The 18,231-nt window shown below is 45.4% G+C and overlaps 1 protein-coding gene across 2 annotated transcripts in view; it reads left to right on the top strand.

Annotated features, from left to right (window-relative positions):
• The window catches only part of ATP6V0A2 (ATPase H+ transporting V0 subunit a2), a 40,973-nt gene that overhangs the window by 13,289 nt on the left and 9,453 nt on the right, over window positions 1–18,231 (top strand). For both annotated transcript variants that reach the window (XM_070769394.1, XM_019977739.2), the window contains exons 7-16: window positions 6,734–6,816; window positions 9,085–9,178; window positions 9,861–10,073; window positions 12,686–12,836; window positions 13,233–13,369; window positions 13,737–13,924; window positions 14,027–14,117; window positions 15,651–15,769; window positions 16,435–16,645; window positions 17,350–17,469. In XM_070769394.1, coding sequence (XP_070625495.1) covers window positions 6,734–6,816; window positions 9,085–9,178; window positions 9,861–10,073; window positions 12,686–12,836; window positions 13,233–13,369; window positions 13,737–13,924; window positions 14,027–14,117; window positions 15,651–15,769; window positions 16,435–16,645; window positions 17,350–17,469 — 1,407 coding nt within the window. The remainder of the gene's footprint in view (window positions 1–6,733; window positions 6,817–9,084; window positions 9,179–9,860; window positions 10,074–12,685; window positions 12,837–13,232; window positions 13,370–13,736; window positions 13,925–14,026; window positions 14,118–15,650; window positions 15,770–16,434; window positions 16,646–17,349; window positions 17,470–18,231) is intronic.

Here is an 18,231-nt window from a genome sequence, read left to right as displayed (position 1 = left end):
TGAGGAAGTGCTTTGAAACTCTGTAAGTACTAAGTTCCTCATCACATTTCAATCTTTTAATTTATTTCCTGTTTTATTCAATGAGTTATACTCTGTTACTTTTTTATTTTCATATTCAAATTCTTTAGATTTGGCCAGCTGGAGCCTATTCAGCTGGCTTTTATAGTCTTTTTGCATGTTCCCATCATCTTTTGAATACTTCTTTGCTTTCCTGATAACAATATATGCAGATTCATTTTGTAATTTCCCTCATGCAGCTCTGGAATTAGCCATTTCTCTAAGGAGCTTAGTTCTCTTTGTTGGAGAATGGTAATTAGAAGCCATGCTGTGGTTTCTGGGTGTGCCCATTGTGAATGAGGTGATGCTCTTCCCAGCTCTGTCAGTGGACAGAGGGTGCACACATGTGTGGCTCACCCACTCACAACTTTATTTCTGTACCTGTGTGAAAACTGTGGCTTTACATCCAATTCTACTCCAGCACCATAGCGTTCATCCTGATTTGTAAGAGTTCATTTGTAGGGTTCATTTCTAGATTTGTAACTCCTTTCTTCATTGGGGAGAAACTCAACTCCCATCATTATTAATATACTTATTTGATCAGTCCCCTTGTATGTGACCAGTCTGCCCACTGATCTCCTATCTCTGCTGCCCTGCCCTTCTCTCCATACGGAGCTTCAAGTTCCCCAGCCCCTAGACTGAGTGGCCCCTGGTGAGGGTGCCCTGCTCACCCTACCTGGGTGGCTCCCCTGCGGCATGTTTCCTCACTTTGCTTGGGCTCTGATTTTGCCCTGGGCCCTTATTGCCTTTCCCCTCCCCTCTCCAGGTCCATCCCCAAACGCACATCTAAGGCTTCAGGAATGAATTATTCAGGAAGGGAAGCAGAGGAGCCAGAGAGGAAAGAGCCATAATTACCTTTTAAAATAGCTGTGATTTAAAAATTTTTTTTAAGACTTCAACCATAAAAATAACTATTTTGCTCTAAATGAAGATGAATTGATCTACTAAAGGTAGAAAAGGAACTTGGGCTTCTTAATTTTGAGAGAAGTATTCATGGGTTCTTTCCTGGATTTGCCTTAGGAATTTTGGCTGTAATGTTGTTCAGTTGTGTCTGACTCTTTGCTACCCCATGGACTGTAATCCACCAGGCTCCTCTGTCCATGGGATTCTCCAGGCAAGAATACTGTAGTGGTTTGCTCTGTTCCCTTCCTGACGCAGGGATTGAACTCAAGTCTCCTATATTGCAGGCAGATTCGCGGGAATAGTTTTGACACATAAAGGAGTTTGGCTGTGAAATGATTTTTATAAGGTTTAGCCTGAGTAAATCACACATGTTGGAAAATCTAATCGGTCAAGCTGTTCATTCACCATACACTATAATATTTTTTGTGCCTCCTGAAATTGCTAGTAGCAATATGTTAATTATCCATCACCTGTGACCTCTGAGACCTTTCCATGTAAAGCTGAAGATTAAAACTGTTCTGAAGTAGCATTTACATATTCTTTGAGTTTTTTCTTTATTGAGAACGTATCATTCTCATGCAAAACATAAAAACTTTTAAAAATACAATTTCTAAGCTCTTTGGTGCTGAGTTTATACCAGTAGGTTAAAGGGCATTAAATGTCTGTGAAGAAGTACAGAGACATGGTTAGAGATATGTGTGTGTATATATATATATATTTTATTTTCTTTTTAAAAATGGATTTCCGCATTTGTGATGACATTTGGCTGCGCTGTGCTGCGTCTTTGCTGTTTTGCAGGGGCTTTCTGTAGCTGTGGCGCGTGGGGTGTACTCTTTCGTTGCGGTGCACGAGCTTCCCATTGCGGTGGCTTCCCTTGTTGCAGAGCTTGGTCTCTAGGTCTTGAGCTTCAGTGCTTGTGGCTTAGTTGCCCTGTGGCACTTGGGATCTTCTGAACCAGGGATCGAACCCACTTCCCCTATATTGGCAGGCAGATTCTTAACCACTGGACCACCAGGAAAAATTTTTAAAGTTTTAACTTTCTTAAAAACTTTTTTTCCTTCTAATTTTTTGTTGAGGTGTAATTGACAGAAATGTGTATCTTAAAGCCACAATTCCTGCCTTCCCCACGATTATGAAGGAAATGTGAGCTTGTTCTAGAAAACTGAGAAGAACAGAAAACACAGAGATGGAAGTGAGTCACCTGTAACCCCGCTGCTCAGGGGGGGGCCACTGTTTGCCTTTCTGTGTGCGTTCTGTTAGTCCTTGTTCTTGGGAGAATGTGGGGTTTGGTTTGGTAACTTTCACTCAGATTCTAGGATTTGTTTTTAGTGTCACGTTTAGTATCTTTTGGGTCCAATGTCTGACCTCTGAAAGTCCTTACAAACCCCAGAGTGGATTTCTAGTCATTTTCTCCTTTGTCAGTATCATTTTTAGATGCTGACCAGTCTCTCTGTCAGAGCTAGACTCAGGCATGTGGTTTCAGATCTGTGTTTTTTATATTATATATATCCCTGTTCCATATTATGTCTTAGGTGGTTGTATTCCCTGACACAGTACTATTTCTAAAATCATTAAGGAATGTTCAAAGTAAAATTCACTGTAAATGCCTTTTCTCCTCCAGTGTAGTTTCTTTAATAATTTATCTTGAAATAATTTCAGTTTACAGAAAAGTTGCCAGAAGAGAACAAAGCCTTCTCCTGTTCCTTCCCAACTGTTACATTTTGCTGCCTGTACTGTTACCCACTTGCTGCACATCTAGTCCTGTTTTCTTTTTTTTTAAACTGTCTGTTTTTGGCTGCGCTGAGTCTTTGCTGCTGCGCCCAGGCTTTCTCTAGTTGTGTGAGTGGGGGCTGCTCTTCAGCTGCGGCGTGCAGGCATCTCATCGTGGTGGCTCCTCCTGCTGCAGAGCACACGCTGTAGGCGCGTGGGCTTCAGTAGTTGTGGCACATGTGCTTAGCTGCTCCTCGGCCTGTGGGATCTTCCCGGACCAGGGATCGAGCCCGTGTCCCCTGCATTGCAGGCTGATTCTTACCCACTGTACCCCCTGGGAAGTCACATCCCCATTTTCATTCATCTCCTTGCAGACCTTCTGAGAGGAAGCCATGGACAAATGTTCACTGCCCATCACAGGAATGCTGTTTTGTATTGTAACCCATCAGGCTCCTCTGTCCATGGGATTCTCCAGGCAAGAATCCTGCTATAGGTTTTCATGCCCTCCTCCAGGGGATCTTTCCGAACCAGGGATGGAACCATGTCCCTTATGTCTCCTGCATTGGCAGGCAGGTTCTTTACCACTAGCACCACCCGGGGAAGCCCAATAACCACGATACAACCCTCCAAATGAGAAAAATCAACATGTCTGCAGCACTTTGGTGCAGTACAAACATGCCCTTCAGGCGCCTCACAGTTTGCCTTGTTTCCTTGCTGGGCCGCTGCCCTGGGGGAGACTGTGACTTGCATTCGGGACAGACATCGTGTTCTGTGGGACGACCCTCCTTTGGGTCCATTCAGTGCTTCCTCACGACCAGGCTCTGAGCACACGTTGCTGATGGGAACATGGATGCTCTGGTCCTTTCAGCACCTCCCACCAGGGGGCATGTGGTGTTGGTGTCCTGGTCATGCTGGTGTCCGCCAGGTTTCTCCACTTACATGTCACCCTTCTGCCCTATTTAACTGTTAAGTGGTTGCTGAGGAGATATCCCAAGGTTATTGGTCACTGGGGCCTCAACCCTCACCAAACTTCTACCCACCAGCCTCAGCCTCTGTGGCGACTCTCTGGAACTCGTCACCTCTGTCGCAGTTGCCATCATTTTCCCTTCTGGGCTTACTGGTTACCATCCTGCAGAAGGCAGTGCTTTCCCTGCCCTCACCGTCACTCATTCATCCACGAACTCAGACCTTCCTCTTTATTTGATTCTGTTACGGTCCTTTTTTGTTTCCATGCCCAGATTGTCTGTGATTGGGCCACTGGGAGTCCCTTTGTGCACGTTTCTCTGGCCTTTGGCACGTTCTCAGCATTCAGCAGGCAGTCGCTTACTTCCTGTCACCATAGGATGGCCCTGGTCTCCGCCTGGAGTCAGCCGTTCCTTCAAGGACCCCTGGTACCTTTTAGTAGAGGATGGAATTTAGAAACCGGGATCTGGCTGTTTGAGTTCTCGGGTACTGGAGTGCTGTTGTTTCTGGGCCCTTTCAGCAGTCAGACATGCACACACCCCGCCCCCCCCCCCCCACACACACACCACACACACACACACACACCACATACACACACACACCCCCCCCACACACACACCCCACACACACACACACACACACACACACACCCACCCCACATACACACACACACACCCCCCACATACACACACACACACACACACACACACACACACACCACACACACACACACACACACACACACACCCCCACCCCCACCCCCACATACACACACACACACACACACAGCTGTAACCACTTCTGCAGCTACCTGTTCACATTTATTATAGACCATTTGTTCAGGGACTTTCCTGCTGGTCCAGTGGTTAAGACTCCGTACTGCCAGTGCAGGGCGTGTAGGTTCGATCTCTGGTCAGGAACCAAGACCCCTTATGCCCTGTGGTGCAGCCAAAAGAGGAAAAAAAAAAGAAAAGCAACAACCCCAAACCTGCCATTTTTGCAGAGTATATCCTACAGTTCTAGACGTCTCTTTTTCTTTTTCACTCTCTTCTGATAGTGAAAAATCTGGCTCCCCTTATTGACAATATAGTTCACGAATTGCGTAATTTAGGTATTTATTCAGTGTACCCAGCCTCCCAGCCACATCAGCCGTCGCCGCCTCCCCGGTCCCCGGCCACCTTGTGTCCTTAGCTTCAGGATCCCACCGCCTCCGCTTTGCCTGAAGGTCCCTGGCCTGTTTCCTGTCCCACGTTATTTCACGGCTTTTAAAGCCACCTTTTAAATACCATCTCCCAACTGGATATACTGGCTTGGACCTCTGCCCCAAATACCAGACTTCTGTTGAACTGGCTCCTCCATAACTTTGAAGTTCCCTGAAGACATTTCCACAGGATGCTTAAAACTGAACTCCCTCTCAGTCTTCCCCTGCCTCCCAGACCTGACCTTCCAGCTTGCCTGTCTCAGTCAGCGACAACTCAGCTCTCATCCTTCCAGCATCCAGAATGATTCCTGTGAAACTAGTCAAACTCCCCCGACCACACCCCCAACCTAAAACCCTCCCTTGGCTTCCTATCTCACTCAGCCAAAAGCTCAAAGCCTCACAATGTCCCAGCCGGTCACCCCTCTGGCCCTTGGTCTGGCCATTTCTCTTCAGGCAGGCTGGCCTTCTCACTTCCCCTCATCTTGCCTCTGAGCTTTGTCTTGGCTCGAGAGGCTTTTTCCCAGGATCCATGTGGCTTGCTCCTTGCCCCTTCACTCCTCTAGACCCAGATGTCACCTTCTCCAGGAGGCCTTCCCTGATTTGCCTGATTTAAAATCGTAGTCCCCAACTCGCTTCTCCCTGTCACCGCCACCCCCCCCAGCTTTATTTTCTTTTTTATAATTATTTTCATTTTTGGCTGCAGTGGGTCTTTGCTGCTGCATGGACTTTTCTAGTTATGGCGAGTGAGGGCTACTTTCTGGTTGTGGTCCTTGGGCTTCTCAGTGTGGTGGCTTCTCTTGTTGCAGAGCATGGGTTCTAGGTTCACAGGCTCAGTACTTTTGGTTTCTGGGCTCTAGAGTACAGGCTCAGTAGCTGGGTGCATGGCCTTAGTCGCTGCATGGCATGTGGGCTGGACCAGGGATCGAATCCGTGTCTCCTGCATTGGCAGGCAGATTCTTTACCACTGAGCCACCAGGGAAGCCTAGCTTTATTTTCTTTATCACCCTCATCTCCACGTGGCATATTACGTTCTTTCTTTGTGTCTCTCACTGCCAACCTGAATATAAGCTTCCCTCCCCTCCTAGGTCAGGAACTTTTGTCTGTTTTGTTCACTGCTGTATTCCTAGCACCGGGAACAGTGCCTGGCAGATAGGCCAAAAACCTATTTGTTGTTAGTTGTAGAATACTTGTAAATACAGTCAGTTCTCATTATTTGTATAGTTATGTTGTACAGTCTCCACGAGAACCGAGCCATTGCTTCTAGAAGAAGCATAGGGTTGGGTTCCTTTGAGCCTCTGGTCAGTGTTTTTGTCAACTGATCAGTCCATAACCTTGTTTTATATGTGTTCTGTTTAAAGACACCGTACTTAATATATACTGTTGATTCATTACCATTGAACTCACTGCCAACCCACGCTAGCATGCATGTCTGAGCAACTCATATGGGACTCACTTAAGGGCAACTCACAGCCTTTCTGTGCTCAGGAACACTCGGCAGCACTTTAGCAACACCCTTGAGGGCCGTTTCCAATATCGAAATTACCAACAAAAGGCACAGAAATGTGAAAAACTTGGAGCTAGACAGACCACGAAAAGGACACGCGTTTACAGTATGAACTAATGGTCACCTTGTTTGACCTCAACTGGAATATGCACGTTGAGGAACTCAAAATTTTTGTCACTCTGCATGTCTGCAAATGATTTAAAAACTGCTGCAAGTTTTGGTTTTGGGGGTTATATCTGGAGTGAATTTGCAGTTGTGGAATCTGCAGATGATGAGGCTGGACAGTGTTTGTTGAATGAATGAACACATTAACGAACTAACTCTGACAGAGTACGAGCTGCCAGGGTTTTCAGAGTTCTACCTGCAGAAGTAACAGTCATCTTTATCCTTTGTAGGGAGAAGTCATAAAATGGTATGTCTTTTTGATATCCTTTTGGGGAGAGCAGATTGGCCACAAGGTTAAGAAGATATGTGATTGGTAAGAAAAAGAAATATTTTATTTCCTTTATTTCTTCATTCTCAGTAACCTCTAGTTTTCCTTAGATAGGTCTCTGAAGAGTAACATAGTGGTTGCAGAGGCTGCTGGGCTTTGTTACGTGATTTCTTTGCTGTAATGCAATGTTTTCAGACATTTAATTTGTCATCTGCCTTGCCAGTGTAATACTTAAGATAATTCGAAAGTAAACACCGTGTTTTTAACATTCCCAGATTTGATTTCTTTCTTGGGAATTAAGGCTCAAGATCAATTGGGGAAGGAATCCCGGTTTACTATTTGCTGCCTTTCTGTTGCTTTGAGCCACGCATCAGCATATCTGTCCTCCTGGAGCAGATGGCTCATCCTTTGTCCAGCCCTCCACAGTTAGCTTCTTTGCCCTGGGGAAGGGGGCCTGGCAAGTGGTGGAGAGGGTGGGCTCAGAGCGGCCCGCCTGCCAAATGAGGTGGTACAAGTAAAAGACTATCAGACCACATGAACCTTCAAGAAACGCAGAGCAGTGTCCCAGCAAGAATCAGTCTGGGACTTAGTTTTGTCACTAGTGGGGAAATAAGGCCACACCAAAACTCAAAAGAATGGCCTTTTGTTTTCTTATACTCTGGGAAATTTTAGCTGGCCTTGCTTCTTGCTGGGGTAAGGGTGGGACTTGGTTATTTCCTTTGGATCAGTGTTCACCAGAGTTTGATACACAGTCACTGGTGTTATGAAAAGTAATTTTAGATGTTACATGGGCAATGTAACTTGTTCTTACTTTAATAGATGTATATTTATTTTTATGTAGATGACAAAAACTATAGCCAACACATAAACCCCTGACTTCACAAATATCATTGCTTAAGATAAAGCTAGAGTAAGAATTTAATTTTGATGGTCAGAGTGTAGAGAGAAATAGAAAGCATGGCATTCAAATACTGAAGCAGCGTGAGAGATCTTGCAGCTTGGGAGGTGCGGCCCTGCCTCCTCTCTGACCTGGTATCACATGGCCCCAGGGGATGTTTACTGTGAAAGTGAAAGAAAGTGAAAATGAAGTCTCTCAGTCATGTCAGACTCTTTGCAACCCCATGGACTGTAGTCTCCTCCATCCAGGCAAGAGTATTAGGGTGGGTTGCCATTTCCTTCTCCAAGGAATCTTCCCGACCCAGGGATTGAACCCAGGCCTCCTGCTTTGCAAGCAGACACTTTTACCGTCTGAGCCACCTCAGCACGTGTCAAGGGCAAGTGCCAGGAATCCAGAACTTCTTTCTCCCTTGATTTTCTTTTTTTATTTCAAGTTTTTTGTTAAAAAAAAAAAAAGGATTATAATTAGTTGCTTTACAATATTGTATTAATTTCAGCTATAAACCCTGCAAATCAGTCATATGTATGCATATATCTCCTCCCTCTGGAACCTTCCTCCCACTGCCTCATCCTGCCCCTCTCAGTCATCACAGAGCCCCGAGCTGAGCTCCCTGTGCTGTACGGCAGCTTCTCACTAGCTGGCTATTTCACACATGGTAGTGTGTATATCGGAGAAGGCAATGGCGCCCCACTCCAGTACTCTTGCCTGGAAAATCCCATGGACGGAAGAGCCTGGTAGGCTGCAGTCTATGGGGTCACTCAGAGTCAGACACGACTGAGCGACTTCACTTTCACTTTTCACTTTCATGCATTGGAGAAGGAAATGGCAACCCACTCCAGTATTCTTGCCTGGAGAATTCCAGGGACAGGGGAGCCTGGTAGGCTGCCATCTCAGGGGTTGCACAGAGTCGGACACGACTGAAGCGACTTAGCAGCAGCAGCAGCAGTGTGTATATGTCAACACTACTCTCTCAATTTGTCCCATCCTCTCCTTCCCTGTTGTGTCCACAAGCTGTCTCTACATCTGTGTCTCTTATTTCTCTCTCCTTTTTTTTTAAGGTAATTATTATACGTTCTTTGATTTATGTTATACACTCCCAGCTTAAGGGTCATGGTGAATTTAGAACATTGAAATTGGGAATGAGCTTTTAGGAATCATTGAGAGCAAAAATGGAATTTGGAGCCAAGAGAGAGTTGGCTAAATCTGTGGAATTCAGTGGACATTTGTCCAGTGTCCATCTGTAAGGCCTTAGCATGGCCAGGTGCCTATGTCTGCACCTTTTTCTCCCAGAGGGCTGCTTTTATTCTGGTTTGGAGGAAATATGCCCAGATGGTGTATTAAATTTAGCCCTAGTTTTCTACATAGCTTCTTGTAGTTCTGACGGCTGCGGCACTGTCTCGAATCCTGTCTTCTAGTTACCACTGCCACGTTTACCCCTACCCCAACACAGCCGAGGAGCGCAGAGAGATCCAGGAGGGACTGAATACCCGGATTCAAGATCTTTACACCGTGAGTGAACCAGAAACTTACCTCCTTATCTGAGGGCTTGTGAAACATTTACAAATCCATTTAGTTTCTTTTTTAATATGGAAAATTTTGGTTGTGGACAAATTAAGACGTTTTAGGGAGACTGGAATGTCACCTCCTTCCTCTTCGTGGGCGTTTCATTTTAGCAGCCTATTAGAATGATGGGGCTTTAAAAAAAAAAGAGTCTGATTATCTTTGATCTGCTGAAGTGTAATTCTTCATCAGATAGGATGAGTGAGCCCCATGTAAAGTGCTGGCTGTAATTTTACCAGCACTGTTTTAAGTCATCTTTCTGCTTAGGAGTTCACTCTGACCTATTTGAGTGAAAGAGGGTTTCTTGGCAGAATGGGATGGGAATTGGTGGCTCCTGGGGTTGACAGGAAGTGGGGTGAGGCTGGAGTGGGTAAGAACTAGGGACCTAGGTCTCTGGGCCCATCCAGGCCATCATGCTGCCCTGGGGACCACAACACCTCACTGTTCTGTGCCCTGGGCTCCTGTTCGGGAGAGGCAGCTCCAGGCCTGGAGGAGAAGGACTGAACTTCCTTAACTGTCCCCAGAGAGGCTGGTGCCTGGAATCCCCCCATCATCGAGGAGAGAGTACCCCTGGAGGAGGTCAGGTGCCCGGCAGATGCTCCGCTGAGATCCCGTGTTTGTCTTCACGCAGGTGCTTCACAAGACCGAGGACTATTTAAGGCAAGTGCTGTGTAAAGCCGCCGAGTCGGTCTACAGCCGCGTGATCCAGGTGAAGAAGATGAAAGCCATTTACCACATGCTGAACATGTGCAGCTTTGACGTGACCAACAAGTGCCTCATCGCCGAGGTCTGGTGTCCTGAGGCTGATTTGCACGAGCTGCGAAGGGCGCTGGAGGAGGGCTCGGTGAGGCGGCCCTCCCCTCCCCTCTCTCCCCTCCCCTCCCCTCTCTCCCCTCCCTTCCCTTCCCCTTTCTCCCCTCCTCTCCCCTCCTCTCCTCTCCCTGCTGGCCCTTTTCTGCCCAAGGTTGGAGTGTATCTCATCAAGCTCAGGGCGATGAGATAGATAGGAGAGGACACCATGTCGATGCTTTTGAACCAAAATTGCAGAGTCAATCACTGGAAGCTGTGTGCACATGCATTCTTTTCTCCTTAATTGAAGTTTAGTTGCTTTACAGTGTTTTCCTGTATACGGCAGAGTGATTTGCACAGGCTTTTTAAAACCAACCTTTCATTTTAGATTGGCATATAGCCGATTAACAATGTTGTGATAGTTTCAGGTGGACAGCAAAAGGACTCAGCCACACCTGTACAGGTATCCACTCTCCCCCAAAGCCCCTCCCGTCCAGGCTGCCACAGAACATTGAGCAGAGTACCCTGTGCTGTACAGTAGGTCCTTGTTGGTTATCTGTCTTCTAAATACAGCAGTTGCAGTGGCATTTTTAATTTGCTTGTTTGAGTAAGTAGTTCAGTGACATGTTTTATAAGTCAAAAAACTGTTATTAAAGAACCAGTGAAGGGACTTCCTCTTACCCAAAGCCTCAGTTTTGTTCAGTTCCCCTGCTCAAAGACAACCCTTGTTTTAGTTTATGTCTTTGGGTTTCTTAATCATAGATAAACAAATAGGAATATATAAAAGGGGAGAATTCCCTTCCTTCACAATAGACTATGTGCTATTTATACTTTCTTTTCTTTTAAGAAAACTTCCCTGTTTTTATAGCTATTTAATATCCTGCTGGAATGGATGTTACATGGTTTATGGATGCGAATACCACCAGCGCAGAGACTAACACTTGACCTTTGACAATTCAAACACGCACAGATTTGCCAGATACTGGGTAGATTCCCAGGATGGAATTGCTGGATCAGTTTTGCCAGATACTTGCCAGATGAATGCAACCAATTGTTGCATTTCCCCTATTTTGAGTGAGGGTGAATATCTTTCTTTCATTAAAAAAAAGAAAAATGTATTTATTTTATTTTTGGCTGTGCTGGATCTTTGTTGCTGCTCTCGGCCTTTCCCTAGCTGTGGCGAGTGGGGGCTACTCTCTAATTGTGGTGTGCTTCTCTAGTTGCAGAGCATGGGCTTAATTGCCCCGAGGCATGTGGTATCTTCCCAGACCAGGGGTCAAACCCAGGTCCCCTACATTGGTAGGTAGATTCTTAACCACTGGACCACCAGGGAAGTCCTGAATATCTTTTTGTATGTTTAAGAGCCTTTGAATTTTCACTTTCTGGTGAGCTCTCTGTTCACATGCTTTGCCCATTTCCCACTTGGGGCTTGGTCCTTTTCTTACTAATTTCCTTAGCTCATTGTCTGTGATACGAGAACAAATGTTCTCCCCCGTTCTGTCACTTGTCTTATGGTGTCTCTTTCTGTTTGTTTGCTTTGGTCCTGCGGAAGTTTTTGGTTAAATATACTTCCATGTATTCAACTTGGTTGAACCTATTAATCTCAGTTCCTGTGGTCTCTGAACTTTGCTGCTGCTGCTAAGTCTCTTCAATCGTGTCCGACTCATTTCCTTCTCCATTAAACCATGTGCCGCTGCTGCTGCTGTTAAGTCGCTTCAGTCGTGTCCGACTCTGTGACCCCATACTCGGCAGCCCACCAGGCTCCCCCGTCCCTGGGATTCTCCAGGCAAGAGTACTGGAGTGGGGTGCTGTTGCCTTCTTCCCTGAACTTTGAATCATAGGTTATTCTCACTTTAGGACTATGGGCTCAGTCTCCCGTGTTCCTGTGTGAGTTTTTTTTAACTGGGGTATAGGTGTTTTACAATGTTGTGTTAGTTTCTGCTATACAAGAGTTTTTCTGTATCAAAAATTAGTTCTTTACTGAAAATAATAGGTTTACGTACTTCAATAGACAAAGAAACGTGTTTTTTTATGAGCTTTTGGTTAATCACCTTGTTTCTTCACATAATTCTGTGATGGTACAAAAACATCAAAATAATGATGGCATAAAAATAGTTATTTTGGAGTATGGGGCATCTGTTGTATTTATTTAAAGATCTAGATGATTCTTATTTATTGAGGTAGCATCAGTTTTGAGAGACATGACTGGTACTCTAGTGCATATGTGTGTATATAAGTAGCCCCAGGGTCGCCAATATAAAACTGGAATTTAGTGGTTTATCTCCTAAAAATGTTCAAGAGAAATTTAGAGACAGCTGCAATATTACCTAATAAAAATGAAATATAGGGAAGAATAAATCAGAATGTCAATATGGCAACATTTTGTTTTATTTCTGTTACACTCATCACTGCCCACTTCCACCACTCAGGCTTGCTAGATTCTTCCTTCTGTAAGACCGCAGCCCCCAGGCGCACCCTCCCTGCCCATCCCGGGAGGCTCCCCCAGTTCCTCCTGTCACTCCTGGCGTACTTGGACCTCCTGGCGGGTGGTGATCAGTACTTCCCCACGTGGCCCTGCACAGGGCCTCATCATAGCAGGCCACCAAGATCTGTTGAAAGAGCTCTTGGGTGGTAACTTTTTCTTTTTTTCTTTTTTTCATGTGAAAGAGAGAGAGCGGTGGTACGATCCCCTCATTCATGAACACAATCCCAACAAAAGAAACTCCCCCAACCCTGATCCGCACCAACAAATTCACCGAGGGCTTTCAGAACATTGTGGATGCCTACGGGGTCGGGAGCTACCAAGAGGTGAACCCAGGTCGGAAGCCTGCATTTGCTAGTCTTTATATTTTATACATTCTGTGCATCACTGCTGCTTTTTTCCCCCTATGAGAATGTAACAGACATTTGGAAAAATAGGCTCACTAGTAGCTGTTTTGTTATTTAGTATAAGCTGTTTATTTTATTTTGAACATGCCTGGTGGCATGTGGAATCATACTTCCCCAGCCCGGGATTAAACCCGTGCCCCTGCATTGGAAGCATGCAGTCTTAATCACTGGACCACCAGGGAAGTCCCTGAAGTGTTCTTTTTAACCTGTCAATTCTCTCTTGAGAATTTGGGAGAAAGTCAAGATCATTATATTCGGTCGTGTTTGCATTAACTAGAAATTTCTGCCTCTGCTGCCAATCAGAAATCTCTTGCTTTTCCTGCAGCTCTCTTCACCATCATCACTTTCCCCTTTTTATTTGCCGTGATGTTTGGAGACTTTGGACATGGTTTTGTGATGTTCTTATTTGCCCTCCTGTTGGTGTTAAACGAAAATCATCCCAGACTAAATCAGTCACAAGAGGTAAAAATTTAAAAATGTTTCATTTTTGGCAATAACCGTAACCCACCTGACTGAGACCTAGGTGGGGTGGGTCTTCATTCTTGTGTGATGGGAAGTTCTGTGCCATGAACTTGATTTTTATTTATACATATATATTTTTAAAGTGTTTATTTATTTGGCTGTGTTGGATCTTAGTTGCAGCATGTGGGATCGAGTTCCCTGACCAGGGATCAAACTCGGGTCCCCTACACTAGGAGTGCAAAGTCTTAGCCACTGGACTGCCAGGGAAGTCCCCATGAGCTTGACTGTGAGCAGTCTGGAGAGGAGCGGAACTTCAGCTCCTGTTCCCCGTGGTCCTGTCTCACTCACCGCACTTCGCTCCCCACAGATCATGCGGATGTTCTTCAATGGTCGCTATATCCTCCTGCTGATGGGGCTGTTCTCAGTGTACACGGGCCTCATCTACAACGACTGCTTTTCCAAGTCAGTAAACCTGTTCGGCTCCAGGTGGAACGTGTCTGCCATGTACAGCTCCAGTCACAGCCCAGAGGAGCAGAGGAAGATGGTGCTTTGGAAGTGAGTGTCTGCCCAGCGGCCAGATGGTGTCTAAGGTGGAGGGCGTCACTCTGAGGCTCCCTCGCCATCACAGGAGGCCCTCACCCCTCTTTTGTGTTACAGTGACAGCATCGTCAGGCACCACAGCGTGTTGCAGTTGGATCCCAGTGTTCCCGGAGTGTTCCGCGGCCCTTACCCTTTCGGCATTGATCCTGTGAGTATACTCCTCCCCTTAATATCTCAAGTTTCTTGCTGCTGCTGCTGCTGCTAAGTCTCTTCAGTCGTGTCCGACTCTGTGCGACCCCATAGACGGCAGCCCACCAGGCTCTGCCATCCCTGGGATTCTCCAGGCAGGAACACTGGAGTGGGTTGCCATTTCCTTCTCCAATGCATGAAAGTGAAAAGTGAAAATGAAGTTGCTCAGTCGTGTCCAACTTCTAGCAACCCCGTGGACTATAGCCTACCAGGCTTCTCCGTCTATGGGATTTTCCAGGCAAGAGTACTGGAGTGGGGTGCCATTGCCTTCTCCACAAGTTTCTTGCTAGTACCACCTAATTTTTCAATGAAAAATGTTTTTAGTTTTGACCACTCTGTGTGGCTTATTCCCTTAGGAACTAAGGTCAGGGCCTTAGTTCCCTGACCAGGGATGCAGCACTTGCCCTTAGCAGTAGGACCTCAGAGCCCTGATCACTGGACCATCAGGAATTCCCAGGATCACCTCGTTTGAACTGTCACAGAGGTTTCACAGACGGTTGAGCACGGTTCAAGTGGTTTTACCTGAGGGGCTGGTTCTCGGGGGTTTCTGTCTGGATGACAGAGGCTCACCGGGTATTCCGAGTCAGGCTGGTGTGCAGATGAAGCTGACAGTCCATTTGAGAAGCAGGATCAGTGCCTGAGTACAAGTCCACGGAGAGCTGGGTTACAGTCTGTCCTACTCCCTGACCCCCTTGATTCTAGTAAAAAGTGCCACGAAATGTGCTGCTGCTTCCATTTCTTCTTTGTGCACGTTAATTATTTTTTTATCTTTTGTTTTAGAAAGAAATAGTGTGGGATTCTAGAATGGGAAAGGGAGCTTAAGCTTATCATGGTGCTTATTGAGGTGGTTGTTTGAAAGGGGAAAAGTGTGGGGAGAAGGAAAGAGAGGCAGTGGCTCTGGGGCTGGGGCTGTCCCACCTGCCCGCCCCGCCATGGGGCTCGGCAGGCGGCTGCTTCTGAGGCCCAGGCAGCGTCTCTCTAGACTCAGGGTTCTTCTCGAGGAATCTCAGCCTTAAGAGAAGAGCTTAGAAACCACCTCAAGGGACTTCCTTGGTGGTCCAGTGTCTCAGACTCTGCCATCCTGATGCAGGGGACCTGGGTTCAACCCCTGACCCGGGAACTACATCTCGCCTGCCACAGCTGAGTTCACAGCCGCGAGTACAGAGCCTGCATGCTGCAGCTAGAACTGGGCGCAGCCAAGTGAATAAAGCCGCGTCAGAATCGGTTTGGAGGGAGGTGATACAGTAATGAAAAAACCCACTGATAGGAGTCTATCATCCCCTTATCTGAGCTCTCCAAGGGACGCTCTCTCCTAATTGTTTATTCTTGTCTCTAAACATAATGTACATAATTGAATATTGTTGCCTCAAGTCTTAATATGATAGGAAACTTGAAAAAGCTTGACCACGGTTGCCTTAGGGAATAGCACTTACATCCTAAGGCAGTTGGAGGAAGTTAAGTTTTCTTTTTTGCTGTTTCGTTTTGTCTTTAGATTTGGAACTTAGCCACCAATCGTCTCACTTTTCTAAACTCTTTCAAAATGAAGATGTCTGTGATTTTAGGGATTACTCACATGACTTTTGGAGTCATTCTGGGAATATTTAACCACTTGTAAGTACAGATTTTTTTTTAAACCAATATTTATAAGCCACGTTTTTGGTACTAATATTTCTTAAACTTTGCTTGTTGATAGATTGCCTAGATCTTAAAGGCAGCCAGTATGGGGGTATGTTGTATTCATATGATCCTGTTTTGATGATCAGTTTTTTGGCAGCTTCTTTGATTCAGCAAATATTTGTTGAGCATATAGACTGTGCCTGGCACTGTTAGGGGTTGAACAGTGAGATCAGAAAAAAGTTTTCACCCTCATGGAGTTTATGTTCAAGTGAGGGAGACATGCAGCATGTTCATTCACATTTATTTCCAGAGGTGATTTTTGTCATATTCTTTTTGGTTTTATAAATCAAAAACTTTTGGTTTGTTTCTTACAGCTGGTATATTAGAAGTAAGAGATGATGTCTTTTTTCTTCTAATTGAATCTGAAAGGGAAAGACTAGTCTTCTCTCCTGTCCTCACATCTTTTTGTGATTATATCTGGGTCATAACACAGATGATGTGATTCTGAGATGGGCTTTGTCATGGAGAATTTAAGATTAATTTACTCTTTACTTTTTATCTTAGTACAGCTGCCTGCTGCCGCTAAGACCTGGTGCAACCAAATAAATAAATGTTAAAACATTTGTTCATGGGTTAATCAATTCTGTTTTTTGCCCTAGGCATTTCAGGAAGAAGTTCAATATTTGTCTGGTTTCCATACCAGAACTGCTCTTCATGCTCTGCATCTTTGGATACCTTATATTTATGATCATCTATAAGTGGCTGGTTTATTCAGCTGAAACCTCCAGAACTGCTCCTAGCATTCTGATTGAATTTATTAGCATGTTTTTGTTCCTGGCTAGTGACACAGGTGGTCTTTACCCAGGGCAGGTAAACAATATTTTTTTTTTTCTTCCCCCATTCTTAGGAACTCAAGGGAAGTCCTTATGAGAACCTTTTTGTTTCGATCAGTAGAATGATTAAAGGTGATTCCCATGGCCTCCCAGGCACTGAGCGGCTTTCTGTTTCTCTCTGTTATCACAGGGGCGTGTCATTCTGCCAGGAGTGCTGTCTCCGGGGCTCTGGTCAGACTGTAATCCAAACTTGCTGCCACTCCTTAGCTGTCAAAAGTGGTGGGGAAAGAATGTGTTAGGGAGGGTTCCCGAGTACTGCTCATCCATCTGTCTTTCCAGTTTTTTCTTTTCTTTTTCCAGTTTTTTTCTTTTTGAATACTTTGATTGATTTATTTATATTTAAATAATACCACTGAGCCACCAGGGGAAGCCCCTCCAGTTTCTTTAAAATCAGTTTCTGATTCAGCCAGGCTTTCAGAGCACTGGCAGTTGGACTATGGCACATGGTTCTCTCCAGAAATGACTTTTCTATATAGATGCACATTTGTGTGATGCCACCCATATCAGCTATGAGTTTAAGAAACAAAAGGTAGAGACCCTCTGACAAATATAATGTAGCTTGCATTTACTTTACGTTCTTGCTGATAGACATTCTACTTGGTTGTCACTGGTTTCAGCGTCCCAGTGACACTTGGTAGGTCTTTGCGTGTTAACCGGCTTCCTCCCCGTCTGCACCAACAGGAGCATGTCCAGAGGCTGCTGCTGCTCATCACCGTGTTGTCAGTCCCCGTGCTTTTCTTGGGAAAACCACTCTTTCTGCTGTGGCTGCACAGGGGGCGCAGTTGTTTTGGGGTTGGCAGGGTAAGTGTGAGCTCGGATGCACTTTCGTCGATGGTGAGCAAAGTCTGTTTTTAGCTGTGAAAAGTTTTGTAAGGAAAACACCTTCCGGGAATTCCAGTGGCTAAGACTCCACGCTTCCTCTGCGGCGGGCATTGGTTCAATCCCCAGTCAGGGAACTAAGGTCCTGCTTGCTGTGCAGTGCAGCCAAAGAAATAAATAGATTTGGAAAAAAACAAAACACCTTCCATGGGATCCAGGCTTTGATTTAAAAGCTAAAGCTTCCCTCACTGAGCACTCTGGTGTTGGCTGTTCTGCAAACGTGTGGTGCCAGGAACCTGCACATCTGGGCGTGGGAAACTGGTCCCCCTTTAATGAACCCCAAACATAGCAGGAGCTTGCACTGAAATCTTTCAGTGATGCTGGTCATAACTAAAGTGTTTTTCTTCCTTATTCTTGCCTCTTCATTTTTTAAGGTGCTTTTTTAAGTACCATAATTAAAGGAAATTTGGAAAATACAGAAAATAGTGCCTTGAAGTTTTCCTATACAGTTATAAACAGTGTTAACCATTTGTTGAGTTTCTTTTCAGACTGTTTTCTTGTTTGTCTATATTTCTTTTTTTAAAAAATTCTGGGGCTGGGGTGGGGGAAATATTGTGGTAAAATACACGTGGTGTAAATTTTCCATCGTAACCGTTTCAGGCGCACAGTTCAGTGTGCACCCCAAGTACACACTGGCATTAAGTATTTCACACTGTGCATCCGCCTCCCACCCATCTCCAGAAC

This window comes from Bos indicus, chromosome 17, assembly GCF_029378745.1.
Source record: "Bos indicus isolate NIAB-ARS_2022 breed Sahiwal x Tharparkar chromosome 17, NIAB-ARS_B.indTharparkar_mat_pri_1.0, whole genome shotgun sequence".
Classification (NCBI taxonomy): Eukaryota; Metazoa; Chordata; class Mammalia; order Artiodactyla; family Bovidae; genus Bos; species Bos indicus.
Note: the sequence above shows the minus strand (reverse complement) of the source record. Positions and strands in the feature narration are given on the sequence as shown.